The sequence below is a fragment of the Habropoda laboriosa genome, unplaced genomic scaffold, assembly GCF_001263275.1.
Source record: "Habropoda laboriosa isolate 0110345459 unplaced genomic scaffold, ASM126327v1 scaffold81, whole genome shotgun sequence".
NCBI lineage: Eukaryota > Metazoa > Arthropoda > Insecta > Hymenoptera > Apidae > Habropoda > Habropoda laboriosa.
In genome coordinates this window covers 843,583-870,198 of record NW_017100194.1, presented here as the reverse complement: position 1 = coordinate 870,198, position 26,616 = coordinate 843,583, and the positions used below count along the sequence as shown (strand labels likewise).

At 39.0% G+C, this 26,616-nt stretch overlaps 1 protein-coding gene across 4 annotated transcripts in view; it reads left to right on the top strand.

Moving 5' to 3' along the window:
• The window catches only part of LOC108570244 (myelin regulatory factor-like protein), a 61,175-nt gene that overhangs the window by 24,347 nt on the left and 10,212 nt on the right, over positions 1-26,616 (top strand). For all 4 annotated transcript variants that reach the window (XM_017932064.1, XM_017932065.1, XM_017932063.1 and 1 more), the window contains exon 2: positions 26,478-26,571. In XM_017932064.1, coding sequence (XP_017787553.1) covers positions 26,478-26,571 — 94 coding nt within the window. The remainder of the gene's footprint in view (positions 1-26,477; positions 26,572-26,616) is intronic.

Here is a 26,616-nt window from a genome sequence, read left to right as displayed (position 1 = left end):
GTGGAACGTATCCATTACGGAAGAAACATGGCCTCGCCTGTTCCCTCTTGATGTCTCGATGCCGTGTCTTCTGCTTAGGTCACGCTAAACTCTCCCCACTACCTTGCCTTTTCCTCCTCGTTGCTCGATGGTACCTTCTTATTTGGCCCCTACTCTCTGCCATACGTACATTGATTTATACGCTTACGAACACATGCACGCGCGCGCACACGTGTGTGCTGCACGTATACGTGTCGAATCTTCCTGTTTCGAGACTTACACGCGAGAGCGCAACGTTTCACGCGGTCCCTGAACGTTTCGCGAGGTTTTCATGTAAATTGGATTTTCCTACCGCGAATCGAATGTTGATGGGATCGGTAACGAAGGCTGTTGTGTGGTTTTGCTTAATTAGCAGGCGGAGGATTCCTTTTGTTCGATGGAAAATATGTCGAGGTTTTTAGGAGATTCAGGTTTTATTAAATTTATTTTCAATGATTTAGAGGTTTGGTTAATTTTTGGAGGAGATATGCGTCGGCCATTTTGGAGAACACGAATATGGACGAAATAGCCTCTTAAGTTTCAGATAAGAATTTTTCCATGTTTAGTTAATGTTCTAAACTTCGAAAGATTCTCTATAGACATACTTTTAGACACTCGAGCAATTCTACGTCATAATTTCCGGGAAACACACTTTACACACTCATCGATGAGCTTATTATTTCGGAATTCCAGCTCAACCTCTTGCCACATGCATACCTATTCCAATCAATTAATTTGTCCAAATCGTTAAACTCATTTTCCTCCGCTCAGTATTCCAAATATGTACCACCCACGCCAATTAAACCAGTCTTGACAATTCCCATTTGAAGATACAAACCTTTGCGTCGTCGAGATTGTAAAAACAGCTTACGAAAAGAACTACGACAAGTGTAACTTAATTTCCTTCTTCTTAAAATTTAACTTCGATTAAAAATATGCGATACAAAAGAACTTTCTATATTCCAACAATTCAAGGAGTTCATATCAAACGATTCACCCTGTATATTACAAAAATTCTATTCTCCCTGTACACTAATAGAACCTTAAAATAACAACAACAACAGTAATCATTATTATCGTCTATTCCCATGCAGTATACGATTTATTGTAATTGCAAGTTTCACAACGATCGATCCTTATCAGCGACAGTATCGATATTCGAAAAGATACTCCGTTACGATCGTTGTATCGAACGTGGACGATTTTCACGAGCGTTCAGGTTACGTGAACGGATTTTTACATAACACCGGATTCTTTAAAAGACGAATAACTGTGTCACGATAGAAACGAGGCTGTAAGTACTCTATGGACAGACACGCGCGTCAACGCACCTACCTTGCTTTTGTACGCCAGGTATACACATATTATATTACGTATGCACGCCCACATTAAACCTATTACCATATTTATTGGCCGGCCGGTTACGTTTATGCCTGTAGACAGGTACGTCACGGATGAATGATGCGTGAATCAGATCAGGCGTTTAGGGTAAGCGCACGGGCACACGTGAACATCCTGGGGAACGGGGTCCGGGTGATTTCTTCGAGGAAGGAAAATTGCTGTTCCTTTATTGTTCCTCATTTTACCAATTATCATTTATCTCTATTTACTCGATTTATTTATTTTATTTGTTTTCACCGGGTAAGGACCAATTTTTATGGAAAATAACGTAGACGGAGGGTAGACGAAATATTTGTAGTTGAGAAAAGGAAATAGTCGATGCAAAGAGAAGACGATGAATAATTTAGATAGTAGAGGAAAAGAAAAATTAAATTATTCGGATATTTCAGATATTTGGCAATTTTATCTATTAAATCCCTGTGCTATCAAAATTCACATACCTATTTTATTTAATCGCGTATATTTCTTTTTCAACGTTTTTCCAAATATCCTATAAAAATATTACGTGTACAGTGTCACATAAAAAATTAGAAATTTCTTTAGAAAATTCTTCACACGCTACCACGATACCACAAATGCAAATAATTTCGACCAATTTATACAAATCCTGCGGAAGGATAAATCATTCACTCAACCAACTTGCTCGATTTCTCCAACTCGATGCACCAACCAACGAGTCCGACTTCCGTAAAAATCGATCGTTTAAAAACACTGTTCGTTCCCACATTAAAATTCAAGGAAAAACGCATTCTCGAAATGACTCAGGCTGCATTATGTACCTGTACACGATCGTTGAAATACGGAAACAAGTGAAAGTACTGTATCATATTGAAAGGTGGAATTGCTCCGTTAATTTCCCGAGCATGTCGCTTCTGTTCTCCACGTGAAAACTCACGAATCACGGCCATTTTACGAATCACCGTTGCTATTTCGACCAGTGATAAAACCCGAGCAAACAGTCACGCCGTGACTCCTGCTTCTGTTCGTTCCAGTATGCAAATCGGCCGAGATTAGAGCGCTGTATTTCAGAAAAAATTCTTCCCGCGCTTGTGTTGCTCGCTTCTCCGGCGTATCCTCGTTGCACACGCCAACGATATTACCGTTATTAGCTGACAATTCACGGATCTACGATCGTGAGCTCGATCGTGCGTACATATTCTCGTCCGTAACTTGCTATAATGTACATACCTGGTACACTTAGAGTAACAATAAATTTATGTATTACGAGAATTACATTGGCGAGTGTGAAACGTCTTATTTTATCCACTGAAAATTCTTCTATACGAGTATTTAAAAATCTCGAGGAAATAATCCAACGAAAGTACTAAAGAATAAGAGCACTTGAAACTATAATATATCGCATGAGAACTCTGGAATTTGATTAGCTCAAAGAAATGATCCTAAAAAATAACAAAATAAATTTTAGTCATCTAGAACAGCCCAAACTCCCTCAATTCGCAAGTAATTTACACCTATTTTAATTTTTAATTTTCATTGTAATCGCGCTCAAAACTGTAATACATTACTTAAGAACTCGAAAAACTAATCCCAAAAGATGTCAAAATAAATTTCACTAATCTACACCAGCTCAAACTTCCCTAACCCTTTCGACACCACCTAAGCAACAAATTAAAGAGAAAATAACAGTCACAAAAGAAGTGAATTCACCAGCACAGTTAAAAAAAATTCCTCGTAACACCTAAACTATCGCTGCACATAACCTAAAATCACCTCACAAATGATTTCCCTCAACGTAATCCAACTCTGCCAGCAAAAACCTGCCAATTCAAGAAACGTTCCGTTCAAAGTATAGCAAACCGAGCAAGCATTCTTACTGGACGAGAATGCATACAAGAGCATAGTAAGCGTATACTATCGCGTATTGTTGTGCGTGTGTGCGACTTCATTCAATTACGTACGTGGCGGCGTGCTCGGTGAAAGGTGTGCTCAGGTGTGGTTCACGTACAATCTGCACAATCGTCGATACACGTTAAATAATTCGGCCTGTTAAACGTCCAATTACGGAGACTCGAACCGATCATCGTCGCGCGGCCGACTCTCGATCACGGATAAACGACGATTTACCAAAGTGTGCTTGCACAAATTCTCTGTCACTTCCAATTCGACGTTCGTTCGTCCACTTTCCTTTTTTCTCTTCCTCCAAGCTGTAGATCGAGCCGATCTTCTCATCGATAACGCGGCTAAGCACGAATACAGTAGAAATAGAACTATGCCGATCAGCTTTTTACGACTCTTCGTCGGTCGGTTTTCGCAACTTCGTTTTATAGGTTTGTTATATTTAGCTCGTGGTGCGGTGTAAAAGTTGAAAGTGATTGTGTTGTAAAGGTATAAATAGAAAGAGCGTTGAAATTGATTTGATTAATTTATAAATTGTCTCGCGGCTTTTTATTGTTCGGAATTGGCACGGAGATGTGTATCCTTTGAAAACGGAGAATAGAAACTTTCTGGTTAGCTCTTCGTGAAATTCGAAAGTGCTGGAAGACGAGTGAACTTTTGATTCGTAAATTGCTACCCTAATAACTGGTTCGTGAGATCGTGTAGAATTTTATAATTAACTCTTGTTCTCTTCGAGCTCTTTGTTCGACTTGTTTCACCCATCTTTTCGGGAGTCTTCTTTGGAAGAGGCTCCAAGAAGATCTTGGAAGATGGTGAAATCTCTCGAGAAATTCTTGAGCAAGTTTTAAAAAGTTTAAAAGGCTCTTTAAAATTTAAAGGTCAAATTTGACAAATTTCAAAGTATCTTCAAAAAATTCTTGCAATTACAAGTTCTCCAGGATTCTCTAAAACCTCTTGGAAATCGCTTACTAGAAATTCATCAAAAATTCCAAAGAAACGAATTTACTTTTGCAACTTCGAACTCCGTTCATCTGAACCGAAGAAAAACGGCGCAGAATAATTCATCCAATGGCTTCGTAATGTCAACTTTGTTCACGAATGTCGCAACCATTTCGACACGAAACAGACTCCTCTTGGTCTCCGCGTTGAAAAAGCCGGGAAAACTTTGTTCGTTGCAAAAGAAAAGACTGCGGCGAATTTTCTAGACACCAGGTATGCCTGCGTGTCTTTACGACTTCTCAAAGTTTTCCGCGAATCGATACAAGGCGAGGGGGAATGTGAATAGAGCAGTTTCTTCGAGAATTATGGCGCTCGTCCGATGCAGATGCGCTCGATAATCGCAATAACGTTAACAAACAATGAGAATGATAATTCATCGTGCTCGACTTTGTTCTCATCGACGATGAAACGCTTTTTTCTTTTTGCCTTCGCCGACATTGTGGCGCCTTAAATCCTTTAACCACAAAGTATTGAAAATTTCTCGTTATTCAAATCTGTCTGAAAATTTACTCTAAATTGGGATGAAATTTATCAGTATTAACACGTTCCGTGCCAGACCGATTTTCGGTGACTTTCCGTTCACGCCGCGTGGATCGTATGTCGAGACTAACAGTTTTGCTTTTCGCCCTATATGTCTTCCAATATTTACAAGATTGCAAAAATCATTGTTATCGAGAAAAAGGTAACGTTCAAGATATGCTAGAGAGCAAAGGAAAAATTTTTGTTTTAACAAATTATCACCGTAGTTGCATAGTTTAAGTTAGCGGAAGGAAAAGGCCGAAATATCAGATGGACTGAACGAAAAGACCAGAGTGCGACCCACGCGGCACGGAACGTGTTAATAACAATAAATTTGTTAAATTTAGCAAATTTAATGAAATCTTTTATTAAACCAACGTAATCTCAAACCTTCCATCAAACCTCGTATAGTTCTAATAATTCTTTAAACGGTATATTATTCTCGGAAATGCATTATTTTACGTAAAGTACGAAATTCCCTGGAAAACTTCAAATCGTAAATCTATTTCAGCTTAATAACTTGCACATATTAATCTTCTCCTGCAACTAAAACGGCTTAACTGATACTTTCAAGTCACAACGATTCACAGATAAAGTCAGGCAAACTTCACCTTGCTAATGTAAAGTAACAGTTTCACCGTTTCGTTTTCGCGATAATACAAAATTAAACGTAGAACCTTCATTCAGCGTTTGTCCGTTTGAAACGTTAACGAGAATATATATTACAGCGATGAAACTTCTTTCTTTTTTTCCTTCACAATTTCATATTATTCACCTCGACGCGGCTTGATTGCACCGCGGATAGGAGGAATGAATCTCTATCTAGTACGCGGTGGAAGTGTATGAAAGGTAAACGTGAAGAATCTAATTATTGAACTGAAATGTGAGAATGGCATTATTGTGCGTTTATTAGAAATATACTCGCGTCGAGGTTCTAATTGATTCGTTCATTATTCCATTATAACCGTACAATTGTTACTTTCAACGTCGTTTTTATCGAACGCGGCAGCAAGACGATTCTATTTAAAACGCGATAAGATCGTGGCAATAAAACAACGTACGCCGTTTCAAATAATATTAACTTAATTTTCCATTTAATTCAAGTTTCTTTCCAACTACGTATGTACCTATATTCTATCTGCACTCTAAGTATGTTAGTTTATGTAGAAATAGACCTGTGCTAGAGGAAATAAATAAATAAATAAATTTGTATTAGTTGACACTGTTTCGTTTCTATAGGTTAGGTTAAATATGATTTTTAAACATACCTTTAGTATTCCTTTGTATTAATTCAGAGGTTTGCTCGCTAAGTAGGACGCTTTAGCGACAGCGTGTATTATAATCAGTGTATTTTTACCATTATCTCTGCGCCAAGTTGTTTGAGCTGCGTGTTCTATCCTTCTGTGAAATTCACACCTCTTGATCAACAGGAAACTGACCTTACCCTCTTCCAATTGTATATCAAATATTTCGCGATCTTATCAACAAATCGGCACTAACACGGTTCAAGCTTTACCGAGTATGAAAGTGTAAAAAATATCGGCGTCTGTTCGATGTTAACGTTTTCACTCTAGGAAATAAAAGAAAAAAAAGAGGGATTTCTTTGTGAAATTTGGTGTCTATTCGATATTAGCTTCTTCACTCAAGGAAATAGAAGAAAAAAAGAGGGACTTCTTTGTGAAATTTGGTGTCTATTCGATATTAGCTTCTTCACTCAAGGGAATAAAAGAAAAAAGGAGAGATTTCTTTGTAAAATTTGGTGTCTATTCGATATTAGCTTCTTCACTCAAGGAAATAAAAGAAAAAAAGAGGGACTTCTTTGTGAAATTTGGTGTCTATTCGATATTAGCTTCTTCACTCAAGGAAATAAAAGAAAAAAAGAGGGATTTCTTTGTGAATTTTGGTGTCCATTCGATATTAGTTTCTTCACTCGAGGAAACGAAAGAGAAAAAGAGAGATTTTTTGCAAAATTTGGCGTCTACTCGATATTGTCTTCTTCACTCAATGAAACAAGAGACAAAGAAATTTTTGCAAAATTTGTTATCTATTTGGATATGAGCTTCGAGTTCCCTTCTTTCACACCTATTACGTCTCTTCATCTAAAAAATCTCATAACAACTGAAAATAGATAAGAAAAATGATCTCAGAATTTTTGAATTTTTCCCAAAAAGAACCTTTCAATCTGGCAACGTCAAATTTATCTAAACACACAAAGTAACTTGCGAAACACACATTTCCCGATAATCCACACTTGTCGCATGGAACAAAGAGGAGAGGCCTTTTCGAGTCGTTTTTCCTCAGCTGCAACCGTCGATCGCAGAGTTCGTTTTAGACACGAAACGATGATAGACACGTGCACGTGGACGTCAAACGTTCGAGCACGATAACACGGTTATCGTTGTACCTCGGGGGAATTCATGCTTGTCTCGTAACAAAAAAGAAGAAAAATCTCTGATCGCATGTTCCATCGTTGGCATGTCCACACGCCAGCCGTTGTCTGGCGAATAATGCTTTATTAAAAAAAAAAAAAAAAAGAAGAAAGAGCGCCTACATCCGTAAAGAAACTACTTGACAAATGGAAAGAAAAATTCACGACGATAATATACGAAATTTTCATACGAGATCAATCGTGCAAGTAAGTATCGCGAGAAAATATCACAAGTGATGCACGGATGACAACGTATCACTTAGAATGAGTGCATTTCATTTGAGAATTTAATTTTCGCGTACGCGGCTTTCGTATTAGCTCCAACGATCGTGTAGGATGATTGCTTAACGACCGTGATAATTTTCTCGTTGCCACACTAATTCCAGTTAGTTAAGGTCACGGCTTGCAAGCTCTCGGAGCGTTGCAGAGACCAGCCAGAGTGCAATTTTTCATTAACCGTTCGTCTCATCGATAAACCTCAATGTTACATTCGTTCACTTGTGATTTCCCCTCTTCCCCCATTTTTTTCACCATTCACACACGGTGAATTTTAAATTAGTTGACATCGTGAGTCATCGGACGTAAGTTATCAATCGGTGACTTATGATAGAGAGTGCATTGTCAAGAGAAGAATTTTCAAGAAACTTCAACACTGTGATTTTGTGAATGTAACGAAGGAAACGTGGAAATGGAAAGTAGCATTATATCGATGGTAATTTAATTTCAAGATTATTACGTAGAATAGAAGTGGAAAGAAGAGATCTGCTTTTGCGCGGCAATTGCAAGGTGCACAAAGCGCGCGCAATTCAAATCGCTGTTCAATAATTCTCTGCGATTCCTTTCTGTTCTAAAATCTGAAAAAGAATCTTTCGAGGCGAGACATTTCTTTCAAATAATAAACTGCTACGGAAGAAGATTTTCAAGAGCTGTCAAAAGGTTTTCTTTCTAAGGAAAAACAAACTTGAAAAACGTCGGAATAGATATACAAGTGTAAAAGGTAATTACGTAAAAAAATTAAAATTTGTCAACATTCTGCATGCTTTTTTTCACGACCGAGTGAATTACATAAAACTTTCTCCTCGCAACGTGTCATTATCTTATAACATTCTTATCTCTGTTTTTAATACAACCTTCAACTTGGTCGAAAATTTTTTACGACACAATTCAGCGAGCAGAATTTCAATCAGAAAGTGTGACAAATTTCACGAGTTTCCTTCCAACTTTGCCCGCGCCTTGACAGTCTCCCTTGAAATCAGACCTTCGATACTCCAATTCGCGGACGATAACGCGCGCGTTGCTTTACAATCGGCGATAATACAACGGTAATAAAACTCGGTTTCGCCGAGTGGAACGAAACAACGCGTGAAACCAACGTGGAGGATTGTTCTCCTAATCCTGATAAGGAGCCGATAAAAGCTCAAACAATGAGATCACCAAAGTGAAACTTGGGAAAACCGAAAACAGCTGCATGCAAATTGCACCGATATCGACGTTGCGCCGTTTGTGCCTTGAAATTCGTGAAACAGCGTTGGTAACGTTGCGGTTGCAGCTTTGTTAGAAATGCTCGATAACACAGGTACGACGATTTGTGTATTTTTTATGCGGATCATTGAGAGGGATCAATTATGAAACTTTTCGCGGAAACCAAAGTTGAAGTGGGGAAGAAAAATGCACGTCAACGTTCAATTCCTGGAAAATTCAGATTATGTCAGGTTTGTCGTGCTGCCAAAACCATACTTTCGTAATTAGAATCACGTAAGGCAATTGTAGTCGATGGACAGGTAAATATTGCCCGAAAAACGCCAATTCATCCTCTCCGTTTTCGTTTTATAAGCGACCGTAGAACATGCTCCTGTGCAATTTTTATCAACACCGATTTCTTTCGCATAAAAATTTCCGAATCTTCTCCAAAGATGAGATAACTGTTGAAAAAATTTACAATTTAAAACTCCTAGTAATTTCGTTGCAAAAAAAGAAAATAGAAATAGTGTTAAAAATCATCGAATTTTCGCTGCATTTCAAGCAAGAACACTTTGCTCTCCTTTTAAATCATTTCTTTTAATCAAATCTAGGTAGTATCGACGAAGATTAGCATAATCCTCGATAAGAGTGGCTACAAATAGATCGCTAATAGTTCTTGCACTTTTTCACTTCAAATTTCACCTAATTGGCTCGAAACATCTTTCGTCCGGTTGCACAACACTTTTTCTGCTTTTTTTTTCTCGCATAGCGGTCGCAGTGCCGCATGTGTAATGCAAGGTTGGTCAACGGTTACTCACTGTTTATTATCATAATACGCAAGCACGTGAACACGGATTAGTAAGCCTACTCCCTGCTCTCTGTGTGTCTCGATTCAGAGTGAACCGGCGACGTTGGAAAGGAAAAAGGAGAGAGGGGAAAAAAAGGAGAAAAAACACAGGACGTTCCGAAGGAATGAAGCAGGTTTGATGATTAAAACATCCGTCGGTTTTTGCGCCAGCGAATTAACGTGAACGCTAACCTGTCATCTGGATTACTCGATTCAGCCTGCTAGACTTTGCGGAGTCGAGATTCTTTGTGCGATTGTAGTGAATAGAATCGATAATGGTAATGTCAATATGGGAAAAGGGAAGTTATCAGTAACGCTAGTAAACGATATAACGACGGTGCAAGATAGCAATAATATTAAAATAATAAGAACAATAAAAACGGCGATTCTTTAATAGAGTATGATACTGTAGTATCGGGGCCTCCATACCCAGAAAATACGAAACCAGCACGGGACAATAGCGAGGGAGTGGTTGGCGTAGCGCTCAAAGCCGAAGGTGTCCCGGGTTCGATTCCCGTTGGGTCCCTCGATATTTTTCCCTAGGTTCCTACATATGGGGGTTCGTCCGGGATGGAGGCATCTACGGCTACACGAAGTCAGGAGGTGTGCGATGAAAACATGTCGAGGGTTGCACGTCTCCCAAAAATGCGTTGTTTCGGCTGTGTGCCACTGTGTGGGGGAGTGTACCCGAAAGTTGTTGAGTTGTGTTGCAGTGAGGACATTCGAGGGCGAATGTCAGTTCAGAATGGCTGAGTGTAGTATCGGGGTCTCCATACCCAAAAAATACGAAACCAGCACGGGACAATAGCGAGGGAGTGGTTGGCGTAGCGCGCAAAGCCTTGGCTTGCTAAGCCGAAGGTCCCGGGTTCGATTCCCTCCCGTTGGGGCCCCCTCAATATTTTTCCGTCCTCGGTTCCCTACAATTCTTTAGTAAAATAATAATAAGAACAGTAATAACAACAATGATACGAATCTGGCAAAGCTCGTTCACATTAAGTCAAACCAGAGCGAAAAATCCTCTGTGACAAAAAAAAAATAATACTAATGCAACGAATAATAATTCCCAAAAGAAAATTTAAAAATGATAGAAAAATCATTGCAAACCTACTAATTCAACTTTTCAATCGAGCAACACTTCCTGGATTAGATCATAAAGAACCAGAAGAAGGGAAGGAATCTGGCCAACGTGTGCGTGCATACACGCTGCACACGGAAAACCAACGATGGATTGCGTAATTAGGGGTCGCGAATGGCCGCGCCATTTAACCGGGAGCAAACATTTACATATTATCGAGCCGTCTGCGCGTTCTGTGTAGGAAAGAATTTGCTCACCGGCCTGGGAATGATCGGCGATCGTTTTCGATGGGTGGTGTTGCGTGTAACGGTGATAGAAACAGAGGGGTTGACGGAACACACGCAGCCACTTAATGCGTGCGATTACACGCACCCGTGGCTACAACGCACGCGACTTCATCAACAGCAGGTGGTTACCAAAAGAATTTCACAATTTACCTATTCAGACACCTTTATTTCCCTTGACACGTCACTGTGGTCGTTTCTTCTTCGTCACATGCTTTTTTGCTCTCTCAAATTCTTATTATTATTGCCATTTTTAAGGTTAATTATGCACTGGGGATTTTCTATAAGTATACTTTAATTATAATATAAAGTTATTATAATTAACCCTTTGAGTGAGAATATTTGAAATTTACTTTGTAAGTGATTCAGATAGGATATGAGATTGCAAGGATCAGGAAATGAATGCGTTAGTTTGTTGAAATGATTAAAAATTAGATAAGTAAACACAAAACCATATTTCCAGATTATTCGCAAGTATAATAATTCAAGTCGTGAAAAAAGTTTTCACTTTTTTACCACATTTTAGTGAGCACTCAAAGGGTTAAACCAAGTTACACATGGTTGCTTGTTGTTTAATTTGCAGTTACCTTTTCAGCAGTTGTTACATTTATTATAGTATACTTTTTTTCAAACTTAAAGTGGTGATTTTCAGGGGGTCAGAAAGATTTATCTTATTAATGTTAAGTTTGCCAAGTTTATTACTTTTCTCCTCAGAAACCATTACAGATACTTCCTACGAATTTTTCTTCTTTTTTTACATATTTTTTATGTATATTTATATTGTAGAATTTAAAAATATTGCTTTGGACCAAAAATATTTTAGAAAGGAGTACAAATATTGCATTTGCAATACAGTTTGCTAATATTATGCAATTCTGAAGGTAGAAAACCAATTGTGGTATAATTATTATGTTTCTTCCTATTCCTTATTAACAGAAAGAGTGAAAATAGTAACATTTTGCCAATCTACACGAAAAGATCATGCTTGAGCAAGCGTTGAAATAGATTATAAAGTAGAAAGGAAGAGTTTTTAAGTGAGTTTCATTTGACAGTGTGATTTTAGTTGTTATCCTTTAATTTCCACGGTAGAGGACAGTTTGTCGGGTTTTAAATGGTTGTTAACAAAACGTTGTCATCAATCTGTACCCTGGAGATGGAAAAAACGATATATTTTACGGATTTCGTCGCACCTAAATCCTGTTCTTCCGTTTTTCTCGATGTTACAGCAACCGGAAACCACAAATGGATCGGCATCTCGGGGCGGCGAAATCGCGTCAAAAATTGTTGACGAAATTCGATTGGATTTTTAACGATCGATCGCAAAAAACCTTGTTTCACTTCTTTTCCTAAAACAATCATCTCTCTGTTCCCTTCGTTATTTCCATGAATAATTTTAACGAAAGAGAAACTGACTAATCGAAATTAGAATTTCTGAAAACAGAAGATTAACCATAGAAGAAAGTGAAATTTTTATGAAAAGAAAATTCTGGAAAGAGAACAGTTTTAAAAATTGCGAATTCTAAAAATTTTGTGTCCCAAAGAGATCTGAATCCCAAAAATTCCGAATCCCAAAGAGATCTGAATCCCAAAAATTACGAGTCCCAAAGAGATCTGAGTCCCAAAGAGATCTGAATGCCAAAAATTACGAGTCCCAAAGAGATCTGAATCTCAAACATTACGAGTCTCAAAGAGATCTGAATCCCAAAGAAATGTGAATTTAAAAATTTTGAGTCCCAAAGAGATCTGAATCCCAAAGAAATGTGAATTTAAAAATTTTTAGTCCCAAAGAGATCTGAATCCCAAAAATTACGAGTCCCAAAGAGATCTGAATCTCAAACATTACGAGTCTCAAAGAGATCTGAGTCCCAAAAATTTCGAGTCCCAAAGAAATGTGAATTTTAAAACTTTGAGTCCCAAAGAAATGTGAATTTAAAAATTTTGAGTCCCAAAGAGATCTGAATCCCAAAGAAATGTGAATTTAAAAATTTTGAGTCCCAAAGAAATCTGAATCCCAAAGAAATGTGAATTTGCAAAATTTGTATAATTTCTATTTGGAATATTTCTGTCTTCTAACAGTCACAATGATTTTTGCTTCGATTCGTCTACATTAATATGACTAAACGACACGTCACCACTGCGATCGGATTCGTGGCTTTTCGAATTAATGAAACAGAGCGGGGTGCTTCGAATTTATTTGTGGATTTCGTGTCGTCAAGTTGTTCCCGTTCGTGCACTGCGGATAACTCTAAATGCTGGCCATTAGCGGCCGTAATTGGTAATCGATGTCGCTCGTCCCGTTTCGAAATTCAGTCCTATCAAGGAAGCTTGTTCCCCAATAACGAAACGCGAACGAAAACGTCTGTAACGCCAGAGAATACACAGGGTGCCCATAAAAATCAAACCAGCATTATCCTCAGCATTTGAAGTCTATGAAAATTCATTTGATCGACGACTCTATCACACTGTGATTTATACTTTATAACTGGAAAATATCGTTGATAATTAAGCAATTGACTTCATACGTTTTTTTCTTTTCTTAGCTCACGTGCCTCGCCTGATTCAACTTCTATTTATACTAAAATACAGCAAATTGACCAAAGAAATAAAAATAAATAAATTCACAAAAATTTATATTTTTTTTTTTTTTTAACCAAACTTTTGCTTTTCCAAAGTTTCACTGCAAAAGAATGCTAAAGTTTCTGATCGATTGCGTCAAAAAATGCTCAGAGTGAAAAAAGGGTTAAGTCACTTGCTTTTACTTTATCTCAAATAAAAAGAATTCTATTCTAGAAATTTAGAAAAACGATTAAAGGTCGAAAATTGTCTGACAAAGATTACGCAAAATAAAGGATCTGCCTGTTTTGTAGGAGGAACACGTTTGAATATTATGCACTTAATAGAGGAACAGTGTCATAATAACAGAAGCACGTGTATGAATATGAACTTTGGTATTTCAAAGTGTGACGAATCGGAATGAACAATTGTTGTCGATAGTGAGTGAAGTGCGTTTTAACTTTTACCGATGGTTGATGAAATCGTGGTGTTCAATTGCTGGAAATAGGTACAGCTTACAAGTAACTATAATCGCTGTGAAATATTTTCAAATGATAAAAACAGGGTTAGAGTTTATAGCTGCAATTCGTGCTGCTCCATTAGCCTCTTGCGATACCTTCTCCTAGTTTCTCTTTCCGCTTATTCGTTTGAATCTTCTGTTCCCTCGAATTTCATCTGAATTTACCCAGAATTTATCATCCTAATTTTTTCAAGATTTTTCCTTCGTCGAAAAAAATCGTTGCATTTAAAAATTCTACATAATCGAAGGGTGCAAATTCTGTTACGATCACAAATATGGCAGAAGAACGACGCAATAAAGAAATCAGTTGGAAACGATACGATCGTAAACGAGTTGGTTTCGTTGCAAAATAATTCGATGCAAATTGTTCGTCGTTGATGCCGTTAATTTATTCGATGTTTTCGAAAGCTTATTGATTTTTAATGTACAGCTGTTTTTTTTTTTTTTTGTTTTTTTCAATGTGGAGGGAAATTTACGATAATTTCCCGGACACTCGTGTAAATCTTCCTTCTTCGATTATTTATAGTTCATTTACGATTATTGCGTTTTCTTTATCGTGAAGTATTTTTAATCTTTTACGAAGCTAGCTTTTAAAAAGACACTTTTATACCGGATGTTCGTCACAATGGTGGAAAAAAAAATATTAGATATTTATTCTAACATTCTTTGTTGTTTATTGAATGATTAAGATATGGCGATGAATGATCTATGGAGGTGGTGGTGTATCCTCTTAACCCTAGTACTGTTCTTGGGTCATTTTCGACCCATCGCCTTCTTCTTTTTTTCCAAAACTGACCTACAGATCCAGAGACTCAAGTGGGTAAAAAAAAAAGACCCAAAGATCCAAAGGCCTAAGGATCCAAAAACTCAAAGACTCAAAGATTTAAAGGCCTCAAGATCCAAAAACTCAAAAACCCGAAGATCCAAAGACCGAAAGATCCAAAGATCCAAAGACTCAAAAGTCCCAAAGACCCAAGTACCTTAATCGTACGATCGAACGGAAGAACGCACTATTTACCTAAGCAGTCAGACTCACCACCAACAATAACCGAAGGTAATCAATTAAACGAGACAGGAGAGCGTACGGGGGCAAAAAAGATTCTGGGGCATTTTCACAGGGACAAAAAGGGGTTGCATGGAGCAACCCCTCTCGTCTCGAAGGCTCGTGGTAAGCACCGCCCTCGAAGCAACCGGGGAAACCCCCACTATCCTTAGAACATGGTGGTGGCACGAGCGACCCTCGTCGATACTGCCCACGATAATGCCGTTTCGTTTCCCCACGAGAAAACAAGGGCCGCGAACCATCGTCGTCCATGTTCGATTCGCGTTGTCCATTCTCGATCAGTCCTCGTCGATCGTTATCGAGAATCGTCATCGATCCAGTGATCCAACACGATCAGAAACCTGTGTCGCCTAAAAAATTTTTTCTCCAAACTCGACAACATCGATCTCAGTGTACTTACTTCTAAAACCTTCAAACTTCTCGCGATAAAAATATCCAAACGATCCAATTCGCAATTCGACACACGCGATGTATCGAATAATACAGCAATCTCGTAGTCACGAAGATTATTAGGAAAACGTTCGCAGAAGAGGAAATTGATAAAAGTATATTTCGCATACTTTCCAATAAGGACACGTTTCATTTCGGTTAACATGGAAAGATCCAAGTGGTTCCATTTACGTTTCAACGAAGAATTAATTCACCAAGACTAATTGCAATGTAGTGATAGAAAGAGAAAGAGAGAGAGAGCGAGCGAGAGAGAGAGAGAGAGAGTGTGTGTGATTGTGATCGTTGTCACGAGACATTCCTTCGAGGAAACAATCGTTTCGTCATGGAATTTCCATGGACCCTGCAGCATCAGACTGCAGATCCTGTTCACAACACACGGAACCACCATCAAACCGACCACCATGAGGATTCCGGAATGAATCAAGCCGCCACGCGTCGACTATTGGCTGTCGCAGGTAATGTTCTTATTGGGAGAAAATCGAGGGGGGAAAAAAAGAAATGTTCGGCTGTATGAGTAAGCGGATAAACGGGGTAGACTGGTATATCGCGAAACCGGTAACTTAAATTTGGGAAAAATTCGGTGGAAACGGGAACACGTTGCGGCACGACCGGTTACTAAATATCAAAGATAGCTGATCCAGAGGAGAAAAGATATAAAGAGATTTTCCTTCCATTCTCTCGTATCGGCGCGATATTGTAAACGTGATCGTTTTCATTCCTCTGTTTTGTTTTTAAATAGTCAGTCAGGTGAGTTTTACGACGCTGAATATTAGCACTTCCCGTCGAATCGCGATTTCGCGAGATCGTCGCATTGTTTGCTGCACGTATCGCGTTATGTAATTGCACCGTGTGTATGTGTGCCTCGTGTGACACTTTTTGATTTTCTCTCGACAACGAACGAAAGTGGTAAATATTTGTGTCGAAACGGTTTTGCTTTTGTGTCTCGTCTTTGTTGTCGGCGAAAGAAATGGAAGAGAACCGAGGTATAATTAAAATCGTCTCGATAAATACAGTCCCCCGTTGGGTTAGAATAAGCTATTAATTGGAAAATTGAAGCCATTATTTGTATTATAGCGAGACAGTGTTGGTGCGTAATGGTGGTAGGTATCGTCTAAAACGGCGTAATGGTAAAAGTTCTCTCGAACAATAGAGAAATGTGCCACTCTCTCCGACTATTAATGAAACGATTTTTATTATTATCGTAACGACGATCCATAGATCCGCGCGCTATCTCTTTTCGTGGAAACTTCCGGGTTGTTCGAAGTTGTTGAAAATGAATTATAACATGCAACGGTCGTTTTTTCTTTCTTCTTCCAACGAGTTGCACCGATAATGACAGGAACGTGGAATCTTTTCATCAAAGCTACGTGTTTTTGCTTCGAAGTCATTAGTTTACGTCTTCTAACCTCGATTACGAGAGGCTTTTAAGTTTTTTTTTAGAAAAGCGTGCACACTGTTTAATGAAATGATTTCAATTTACGTGTGTTTTTGTCTTAAATCATATTCCATTTAGGGGGGAAAAACTGTGAATAAAAACGTCTAAGCGTTCGTTAGAGCAGTCGAAATCTTGTTTCATCGAGACACGAGAGGAATCTTATCTTCACGAGTTACCGTAATTTCATGCAAAGTTTCATTCTAGGAGCGGAGAATTAATTTCTGTCGTTTAATTTAAGTTAAATCAACTCTCTGTTTCATGTTTAAGAAACTTTTTATTTGTATAAAACAAAGGAACGCAAAAAGGTAAATCTAAAAATTGGGATTTATTTCGTACACTTTTACAGTGAAAGAGTGATCATTCAGTTTAATTATTATAATTCAATGGAGGGATTTCATATCACAAGGTTGAAGTTTCGAAGAAAACTGAAGGATTCCATACCGCAACGTTAAAGTTTCGAAAGAAATTCTCATTTCTCAGGAAATTCTCAAGTTCCAAATTCCGAGAATACAGAAAATGAAAGAATTTAGTAAAATCGAACGGAACACATTTGTTTATTCTCGAGTCGCCGGGCTTAGATTCATCGATGTCTCGGTGAATTCCCCTTTGAATCGCCACGCGACGTTCTTTCGACACCTACAGAGAAGCGCGTGTACCGCGTTTATCGGTGGAAATCGCGTGGATTGCGTGCCCTCGAGGGGTTCCACACCTGTCGGTGGCGAGTTCATCCCCCCGTGACCCTGTAATTACCGTGAAAAAAGTTGCGTTCACCGATCGTTTAGGTGGTAACGCGGCGAATTCGGCAGCTGCGCTCACCCTCGACCGATTAAGGGGTGAAATCGTCGATCCGCCTCGATTAACTTCCTCCGTTTAAGCGTTCTTCCGGTTCTCCCGGGTAGCATAGTCGAGGTATCATAGGCGAGGTCTCACGGGTCAGCTGGTTGAAAAGCGATCCCGTGGAAAATTAGTTCCAGCGACAGGTGATCGCTTCCATTTTGATATTTCCGCGTAATCGTTTGCGTGGTTCATTCTGCCATTGCGTTCGTTTCAAACTTGTGGGAATAGACATAGGTGTGGAACTTTTAACCATATTTTATTGGAGAATATGTAGTTGAAATATTGCGAAATTTTAGTTAAAAAAGTATACCGAATAATGTGTGTCATATTTTTTAAAGGGAATTTTTACAACATTCCGCAATATTTGTTTTAGGGAACGTTCGAGATATCTGAAAATATGCTTCGAAAACGTAGCGGTCTTTTTTCCCGAAGGACGTGCATTTTACCTCGAATTCCATCGACTTTTGCCGCAGACCATTAGTATGATTGTCAGTTCTGCTGGCAACAGGCGAACTTTTTTTACGAGCTCGAACGAAAGTGAGCTAATTTTCATAGAGGCGACACGGCTCCAACTGGCCATTTCCAGCGCATTTCTATTTGCTTTGTCGGAGAAAGTCGGCGTAGTCGTGTCCTATGCACGAGAAGTCGTCTTGCATCGTTTCGGGCTCGATCAACCGAACCGAACAAAAGTGTGCACACTTTTACACGGCCGACGTGCCACAATTAAAATCCTCATTTTTCCATTCCGCTCTCCGCTGTACAGGTTATCGGCCAATAGAGCCATTCACACACGACACTTCCTACTTTACGTAATTCCAAACAGAAGCAAGATATGAAACTGCCATTAATCTTACGTCAAAATCTGTCGAAACGAGAATCAACGGGAAAAAATCGATCGTTTATAAGGAAAACCGTGATGAATATGATCGATTCAACGACAACCCTTGTTCCCTTGAAAAATTAAGTTTTTTCACAAGATTGTCATTGTTACTATTATTGTTAGGGTTAATCCCTACAACATGAAGGTAAAATCACACTTACGTAAAGCACAGTGTTTGAAGTACATTTATTACAATGCAATTTATAGATTTAGAATGCTAATGATTCTCAGAAATGGCAATAATGATTTTTCACCTGAACGTAGTTGATGCATCGCTAAAAGAATCAATCAAACGACGATATTTGTTTGCTTCAAGTGAGATTCTATCGATGGTCAAATTCGAAAGAAGAATTCGGCCAAAGAAGTCGAAGATTTAGCTAGTTTCGCAACCCTCGTTGAAAAAAATACAATTCCTTCGAAAAATCGATCACATCCATGAATTAAAGAGTCAGTAATACCTGTATGGACAAATATTTACCAATGGTATCTCATATTAATTTCATTCAGGATTTTGGAGACGTTGATTGCCATTGTAAAAATTAAGAAAGATAATCCGGTACGAACGTTTTTACGTCTTCCCATGTTACAGTTGCGAAACACAGTGGTTAGGGCGTTTGTTATCGTGCAACAACCACGAATGGAGTGACATATCGCTCGAGAGGCGACGTTCGACTGAAGGACGATAAATTTTCGCGACAAATCCTGCACCGTACACGAAACGAACACGTGCGGACTATTACCTCGCCGTGCACACACACGTGACGTTCTTTGTTACATCCGCGAATCCCACGTGTACACGTGTTGCCACGCTTCGATTACGTCGCGAGAGCACGATTTTACCGGTTTTATCCTAACGTTTTAACAGAACACCATCCTATCTTTTTTGCAAAATTTCTATCAATTTTTCACCCTTCGAATCCTTCAATTTACAACCTCTTTTCCAAACTCACCGACAGATCGATAAGATCCAAAATAAGCAAGCAATTCAAATCTTCTCCAGCCTCAAAATTTCAGAGATTACTCTATATACCTATCATTTACTATTGTTCACGCTATTGCAGCTAAATCATTTAACAGATGTCAAATAAACGACGGTCTTCTTCGACCAGTCCGAATTTTGGCGAGAAAATCCTTGACCCAGAGACCATCCCCGAAGCATCCCAACGAAATCGATTGGAAAAGATCCGATTCGAAATCGTTCAGTCAAGGTTGCGATCGTTCGGTCCATCGAAACGCCAATTCGAACTAGTTCCAGCACGAACTTACGTAAACACGTAACACACAACGTAACACACGTTATTCGACGCTAATTACAGGCTGTGCACGTGAAACAAGCTCTAATTCGGACGTGATTCCGTCGGAGTTTCGATGGTCAGAACGATAAGCAAACAAACTTTCGTCTCGTTTTCACAAACTTCGATTCTCCTCTAGTCGATTCCTAGTACTTCCACCTAACCATTTTTCCCTCTCTTCCTTTCGGAAAGAAAAAGCAATATTGGGAACAACATCGGCGAGGGGAGGACACGATCGTTGATAATTTCGCGATTTTTTTTTCGTTGCCCGGTTTCGTTAAAAGTCGGTCGATTTAACGTACAATCACGGCCGTTTCGTCGAGTCGCCTAACGACTTCCTGTTGCTTTGTTCCTAATAACAATGTAATTATTACGCAAAAGGCAGAAACTCGGTGAAACTCCGCGTGGCCGGCTCGAGCGGTGTGCACGCGGCCGCTCCAGCACCGTGGAAAAAGACAATCTTCTGTTTTTTATCTTAGAAAGTTATTCATCCTGCCACGACGATTTTTCCGCGGACAATGAAATTGCCCGTGCTTCTCCTTGCCTTCTTTCTCACTTTCGCATCCCATTTGTCTCCTCCTTCTCCCTTCCCGCTTTGCTCAATCGGAAAAACGTTCCCAAACGACTTTCCTTGGACTTTGTGATGATTCTAAAAATAACTCGTCTCTGCAGATTGAATTCCATTTATTTTACTTTCTCATTGAGCTTTTTTTTTTTTTTTACTTGCAATAGGCGCGGCAGCGGAATGTGACGATTTTCAGAGAGACATTTTGTGGGATATTCGAGTTAAATTGAGGCAGAATATCTTTATTTAAAACAACTGGAAAGAAAATTATGCAGTTTAGTCAGAAGTGAAATATCGCTTTCACGTGTCATTGTGATGTGATTGGATAGAGATATTCAATTTCCATTATAAATTCATCAGAGCGACTTAAAGCAGGCTCGTACGATGCGATGCAAAAATACTTTCACCGCCAAAAAATTATTTACAAATTAAGGAGAGAGAAAACATCTAATATTGGAAATCCCGGGAGGAATGGCCAAAAGTCACTACTTCAATTTTTAACCGATCACTATTTTCGAATCGGCGTGAAATTTTAAATATATCTACCAATTTTATTTTCACGCAATGAATAATATCGGTAGGATTTTCGGGAAAAATTGTCCAAAACTTACCCTATATTACAAATAAAAAATTCGTTTTCCACGTCCTTCTATTTATGCGACGGAAATTATGGTTGTTTATCTATACCTACCTAGTACATACGCTAAGACTGTCGTAATAATATTCAGATTCAAGTCCATCTTGCCGCACAGGGGCGGTGTTTGGTCGATAGTTCGAGGAGGGATTGGTTGGCAACGGCCCAACCACCGGTGTAATTCACCCCTCGGATTTCTGTCGCGCATATTATATTGCTCTTGGCGTATATATGCCCTCCGCGATCCTTTGGCTGACCATTTCAAAATGGCGAACGTTTCTTGGCAACAAATCCACGATTCTCCATTTGCGTTAGAAAGAAAGTCATTCGCTTCCTTCCATCTTTTTACGAATTTTCACACAACTTCCTCGATCCTACCACGTTCATTATTTTTCCACGCATGTTTCCAAATGCTTACCTATATCCACCTATTTACTTCAAAATCGACACGAAAAACTCGGCAAAAAAAAAATTCTCCAAACGTTACAGCGTGAACCAGTGGTCGTGGAACGTCCAAGAACAGTTGCCCGTTTAAAATTCCACCAGTCATTCTGGGATAATAAATTCCCGTAAAATGTGTAACGCTGCGCGATCATGCAAAACGACAGGCGTGTAAGTACTTTCGGAGCGGCATCGTTTTCATGGAAAGAATTCACTTGACGATTTTCCTCACGTGTCCCCGCCCGTCCTCGCGCGTGTCGTCTTCTTTCACCTTCGATCGAGCATCACCTGTGATTTTCCTATGGAACACCACACAGCCAAGAAAGAGGGAACAAGCGGAGAAAAGAACGAAAACGAGAGAAACGAGAAAAATGCCTGCACTCGCAGAGATTTTCCATATTACAAAACAACGTCGATCTCCCAATTTGCCTCTCGCCTCACTCCAATTCCCTCGCCGTTCAATTTTTCTCTCTCTCCCGTCGATTCAATTGTAATGGGTGACGTTGTTCGAGCGACTGGAGAAGGATAATCCGTATGTAAAATGAAGGATCGTTTCGTCATAATGCACCGGTGTTAAATGAGTATCTGCATAGGGAACACGCGTTGCCTGTGATACCAGTTTATAGAGTATGTTGATGAGGATTCCTCGGCGATTGCAGCTTTTTCTTCAATCGAATTCCTCGCGTCCGTTTCCAGATGCTTTCGAAACTCGCTTCGAGGAAGAGACTGCACAGAAAACTGTTATGCGACTACCTGAAAACAGGTTCGCATGAAAACGTAAACTCGTTTTAATGCCTGCCTCAATGCGTGTCCTTGTTCTGCCTTCATATTTATACATATCGCGAAACGCAGCTTCGGACCCTCGTTACTTTGTGCGCTGCGAAGAGGAGGGTAATTATGTTCGGTTAATTAAGACGTACGCTTGTGCTGTTCAAAAGTTTCCAAGTGATTAGCTTCACTCGCGTCTTACCGCCGATTCCAAGAATGCGAAATGTGTATTTCTACGACCTTCTTTATCGCCGATATTTACGATCCGAGGATCGTAAGATCATTTTCTTCCACTGAGACAACCCTAATCTCCTTCTTGGGCATACTTTCGTTTTTAATCGTTAGACCTTGCCCTAAATTCTACTTGTACATCGATATTAAAAGCTTAAATCTCAAGCGTTCAATATCCTTACGATACTCTGGTCCACAAATTTTCAAATTTTGCACTCATACTGAAAAAATGATATTTTTGATGGTGAGGAATATTTGAATAATAAATTATCGACGCCTTCAAGTCTACTTCCCTCTCACGACTCGGGGAAAATAATGTTTCAAATTACCCTGCGATTTTAAAAACCAAACATCTATTCTCGAGTCCCCTTTGCATTGTTTACCATTATGCAATAGTCACGTGTAGAGATTACGTAATATACGTTATCTTACGCTTAGCTTACTGAATTCGGGAATTTTTCTTTACACCCCTTTTGCTTTCACAGTATTAATAAATAAAATTACGACTGTTTTTCCCATACTAAATCTAAAATTATGCAATATTCTGATTATGCACATGCAGAGTTCGTTTAATTTTGGAAGTGGCAAAAGTCCTCTTTCGCGACTGTAATTTCGTTTAATTGGAGCAAGGATGCATCTCGACGAGAAGAAAACTATGTCGTGTTTGCTTATTGGTTGATATGTTTGTTGTTGCGAACGCGGCAGCGTTCATTGATGGGCCGAGTAGGCTCGTACGATGCGTATTTTCAAGCCCAAGTCTTAAAGGCGCCCTTACACTTGCCCGGCTGCTTGAATGGCCGACCGGAAGCGACGAGTTATGACACTTGACATCAAGTCTTAAACGCTTAAGTGTGGCCAGGCTGCATGATCACATTGTATTCTTCGACGCGCGCGAGTTTACGCTCGCTGTCGAGAAACATGGCCTGATTCTTTCGGTGCTTCGAGCTTGGCAAAAAAAAAAAAAAAAATGCCGGATATGATACGTGAAGAAAGCTATAGTTCGTTCGGTGGAATTTTGTGAAACGCTTATTTAATATTCCACCGCAGTCCAACGCTAAAATTGTGCTACGTGATCGCAAATTACTATCCGATCAGCCATTTTATTAATTTACTTCCGCGAGCGTAGATCCATTTTGTACGAAAAAATAAAGTTAACCGAGAAATGGATTAAAAATCATATTTTACAAATTGGACAAATTTACTGTAATTTGACAAGAAATTTTCAATTGATTCTAAAATTCATCTGTCTGTCAGAGATCTAATTTTCAGATCGCCAATTCTTTTCACTCGAGAACACGTTTCAAGGATCATAAAAACACTTCCTCATACCCATCTGCTGTAACAACGTTATGTCACATTCTTCTTAAACTTACATCCTCGTCATCTACATACGATTCAATTTCAGCTTCGCATCTACTTCAGTTCCAACGTTAAACATTCGCCATCGTCACACTCGTGTCTGATTCAATTTCAATCGTTCGTTCGTTGTAAAATACGATTTGCGGCGAACAACTACAGAGTTTCCCAGTGGAAATCGTGATTTCTCCCGATACACTTCGACGATCGAATTTCGTCTCGTAAGTCGAACGATCGAAGGAAACGAAAGGAATTCGTCTGAGCCACGACAATGAAGAGGTTCGTGTACGTTGACATTTTCTTCGTTCGTCTGCATCGTCTTCGAGCTCCAATTGCCCGTGAAATTCGCTCCACTCAATGAATCCGCACTTTCTCTTACGCTTCTTACGACCATTACGGTGCATTACCGAACTCACCGCCATTAAAGTACTGAATTATGCTTGCAACACATTTTTGGGTACGCTACACCGGTGGTTCTTGAGAAAGAGGAGTAACGCGCGATCCCAGATCTTTCTCTTTTCTCTTCGAGAGTGTCTGATACTTCTGACATTTTTTAATTCACTTCGTTGGAGAAAAAAAATAATAGAAATTTCAATATTAATTGAAAAAATAATTCTCAGAGAATATCAAAGAGTTCTCTCGAAGAGTGTCTCATATTTCTAATATTTTTTAATTAACTCCGTTGGTAAAAAAGAAACAGAAGTTTGAATATTAATGGAAAAATAATTTTTAGCCAATACAGTGCGATCTTAGAATTTTATCACAGATCTTTCTCTTCAAGTTACAACGACGAAGATATTTCTCATATTTTTCAAATAGCTTCGTTGATAAAAAAAAAACTAGAAATTTGAGACTTGATTGAAAAATAATTCGAGTACATTGAAAGGAACTCGAGGAAGCAATTAACAAGACGTGAGATCAGATTTCAGGGTCATCTACATTTCTTTCGAATTTATCTTTCTCTTCAAGACCAACTATTGCTACCAATATCCAAGAGAATTCAACGACCTATAACAACATGACCTTCGAGTGACTTCTCAGACACAGGTTTCCTTTCGAATCTACTTCAACATTTCCTGTTACGAGTACACTCGGCGGATAAAAACGTTGAAATTAATACCGACGCTACAATCACGTACGAAAATGTCTCGAGAGATCAATTTTTCTCGGTGATCTTTCAAACCTGTCAGTTTAGAAATTCGACGGATATTCGCCTCTGAAAAGAATTCTTTTTAACGCAGAAATGTTTATCGTTAACGTTACATCTTTTTCTATCCTCTTATTCGTCACTCCTCGTTAATTCAATCCTCCAAATTCTGCTTACTCCTCGTGCAAAGAATTCTTCTAATCAAGACTATAAAAGGACATGACGTTACCAGTTTCTCGGAAAGTTCAAACAAGATTAGAATTCATATTTTAATAAGCCCAATTATCTTTCGAGACAATTAAAAAGCAAAGATCTTCGACAAATTCCACGAATTCTTCCAGCCGAGACAATAAAAGAACATAACGTTACCATCTTTCCAAGGAATTAGGAATAAAAAAAAACTTAACCAAATCGCACCGAAAAACATTCAGACTCCACTGGAACAAGTGTCTTCCTTAAAATCGCCAAAAATCCAGCGGTTTACGTAAAAGAGCGTACGTCTGTTCGGCTGGTTTCGACGTGGAAGACAAAAGTAAGGTAAAAAGTGGAAGAGGAAAAAGGTTAGCAGAGTAAGAGTACAGGGAACCTCAAGGAGACGTGGCTGAATTGTGTGTGCATAGTCGTACACGATTTCGAAATCAATCCCTTACGCGTGTTCGGCCGAAAGACCTTTACGAAGACCTCGAGGTGAAATATATTCATGCCTCTGCGTCGGTTGTTCTCACCTGCAACGCCTCGCTACTCCCACACGGATATCTCTCTCACGGAATACCTGAATTACTTGCATCCTCATTCCTGAGCCAGCTCGTTGCAAGAAATAACTCGGACAGTGTAGACGAGGATGCGCGCTTACGCCATTTTTTCGCGATTCCCTATCGAGCGAAACCAGGGAAATTCGCCATGTTTATGGGACGTCTTTATTTGCAAATTCAAATATAATTTGCATATGTGTAATACGAATTTAGAAGTAATTTTTACGTTAGAATTTTCATTTTGAAAAATACAATATCCAAGTTTCACATATTTTTATGTATTTATGGTTATTGAATTTTTGGTACACTCGGTACATTAAAGCTGCAATTACCAACGAATATTAATTTCTTCTAACGTATCCTCAAAAGTTAAAAACTTCTTTGGAATACTCCAAAATTCACGAGTGTAATTGTAACGTGTCCCTGACTTAAAATTCCACTTTATTTCTATTTTCTCATTAGTGTATTTTCTCATTAGTCTTTTCACGAAAAGAGAGTATAATTCGATTAACAGTTAGGCTCCGCTGTTTTACATCACAGCAAGAAGTTTTACGCGGAGATATATTTAGTCGACGTTATCGCGATCTCCCGAGATCGTTATCAGTTAGCAATCAAAGGCAAAGCAGGACCGACTGAAGCTTGGATTCTTCTTATTTTCACTCAGGTCGGGGCGATTTTGTCGGAGGCATAGACAACGAGGCCCTGGACTTCTCGCAGTTGGAAGATTTTATCAACAGCGACAGCGAACAACCGGCCACGTAAGTGATTTTACTCTTGCATATAAATTATCTCCATCGTAACGT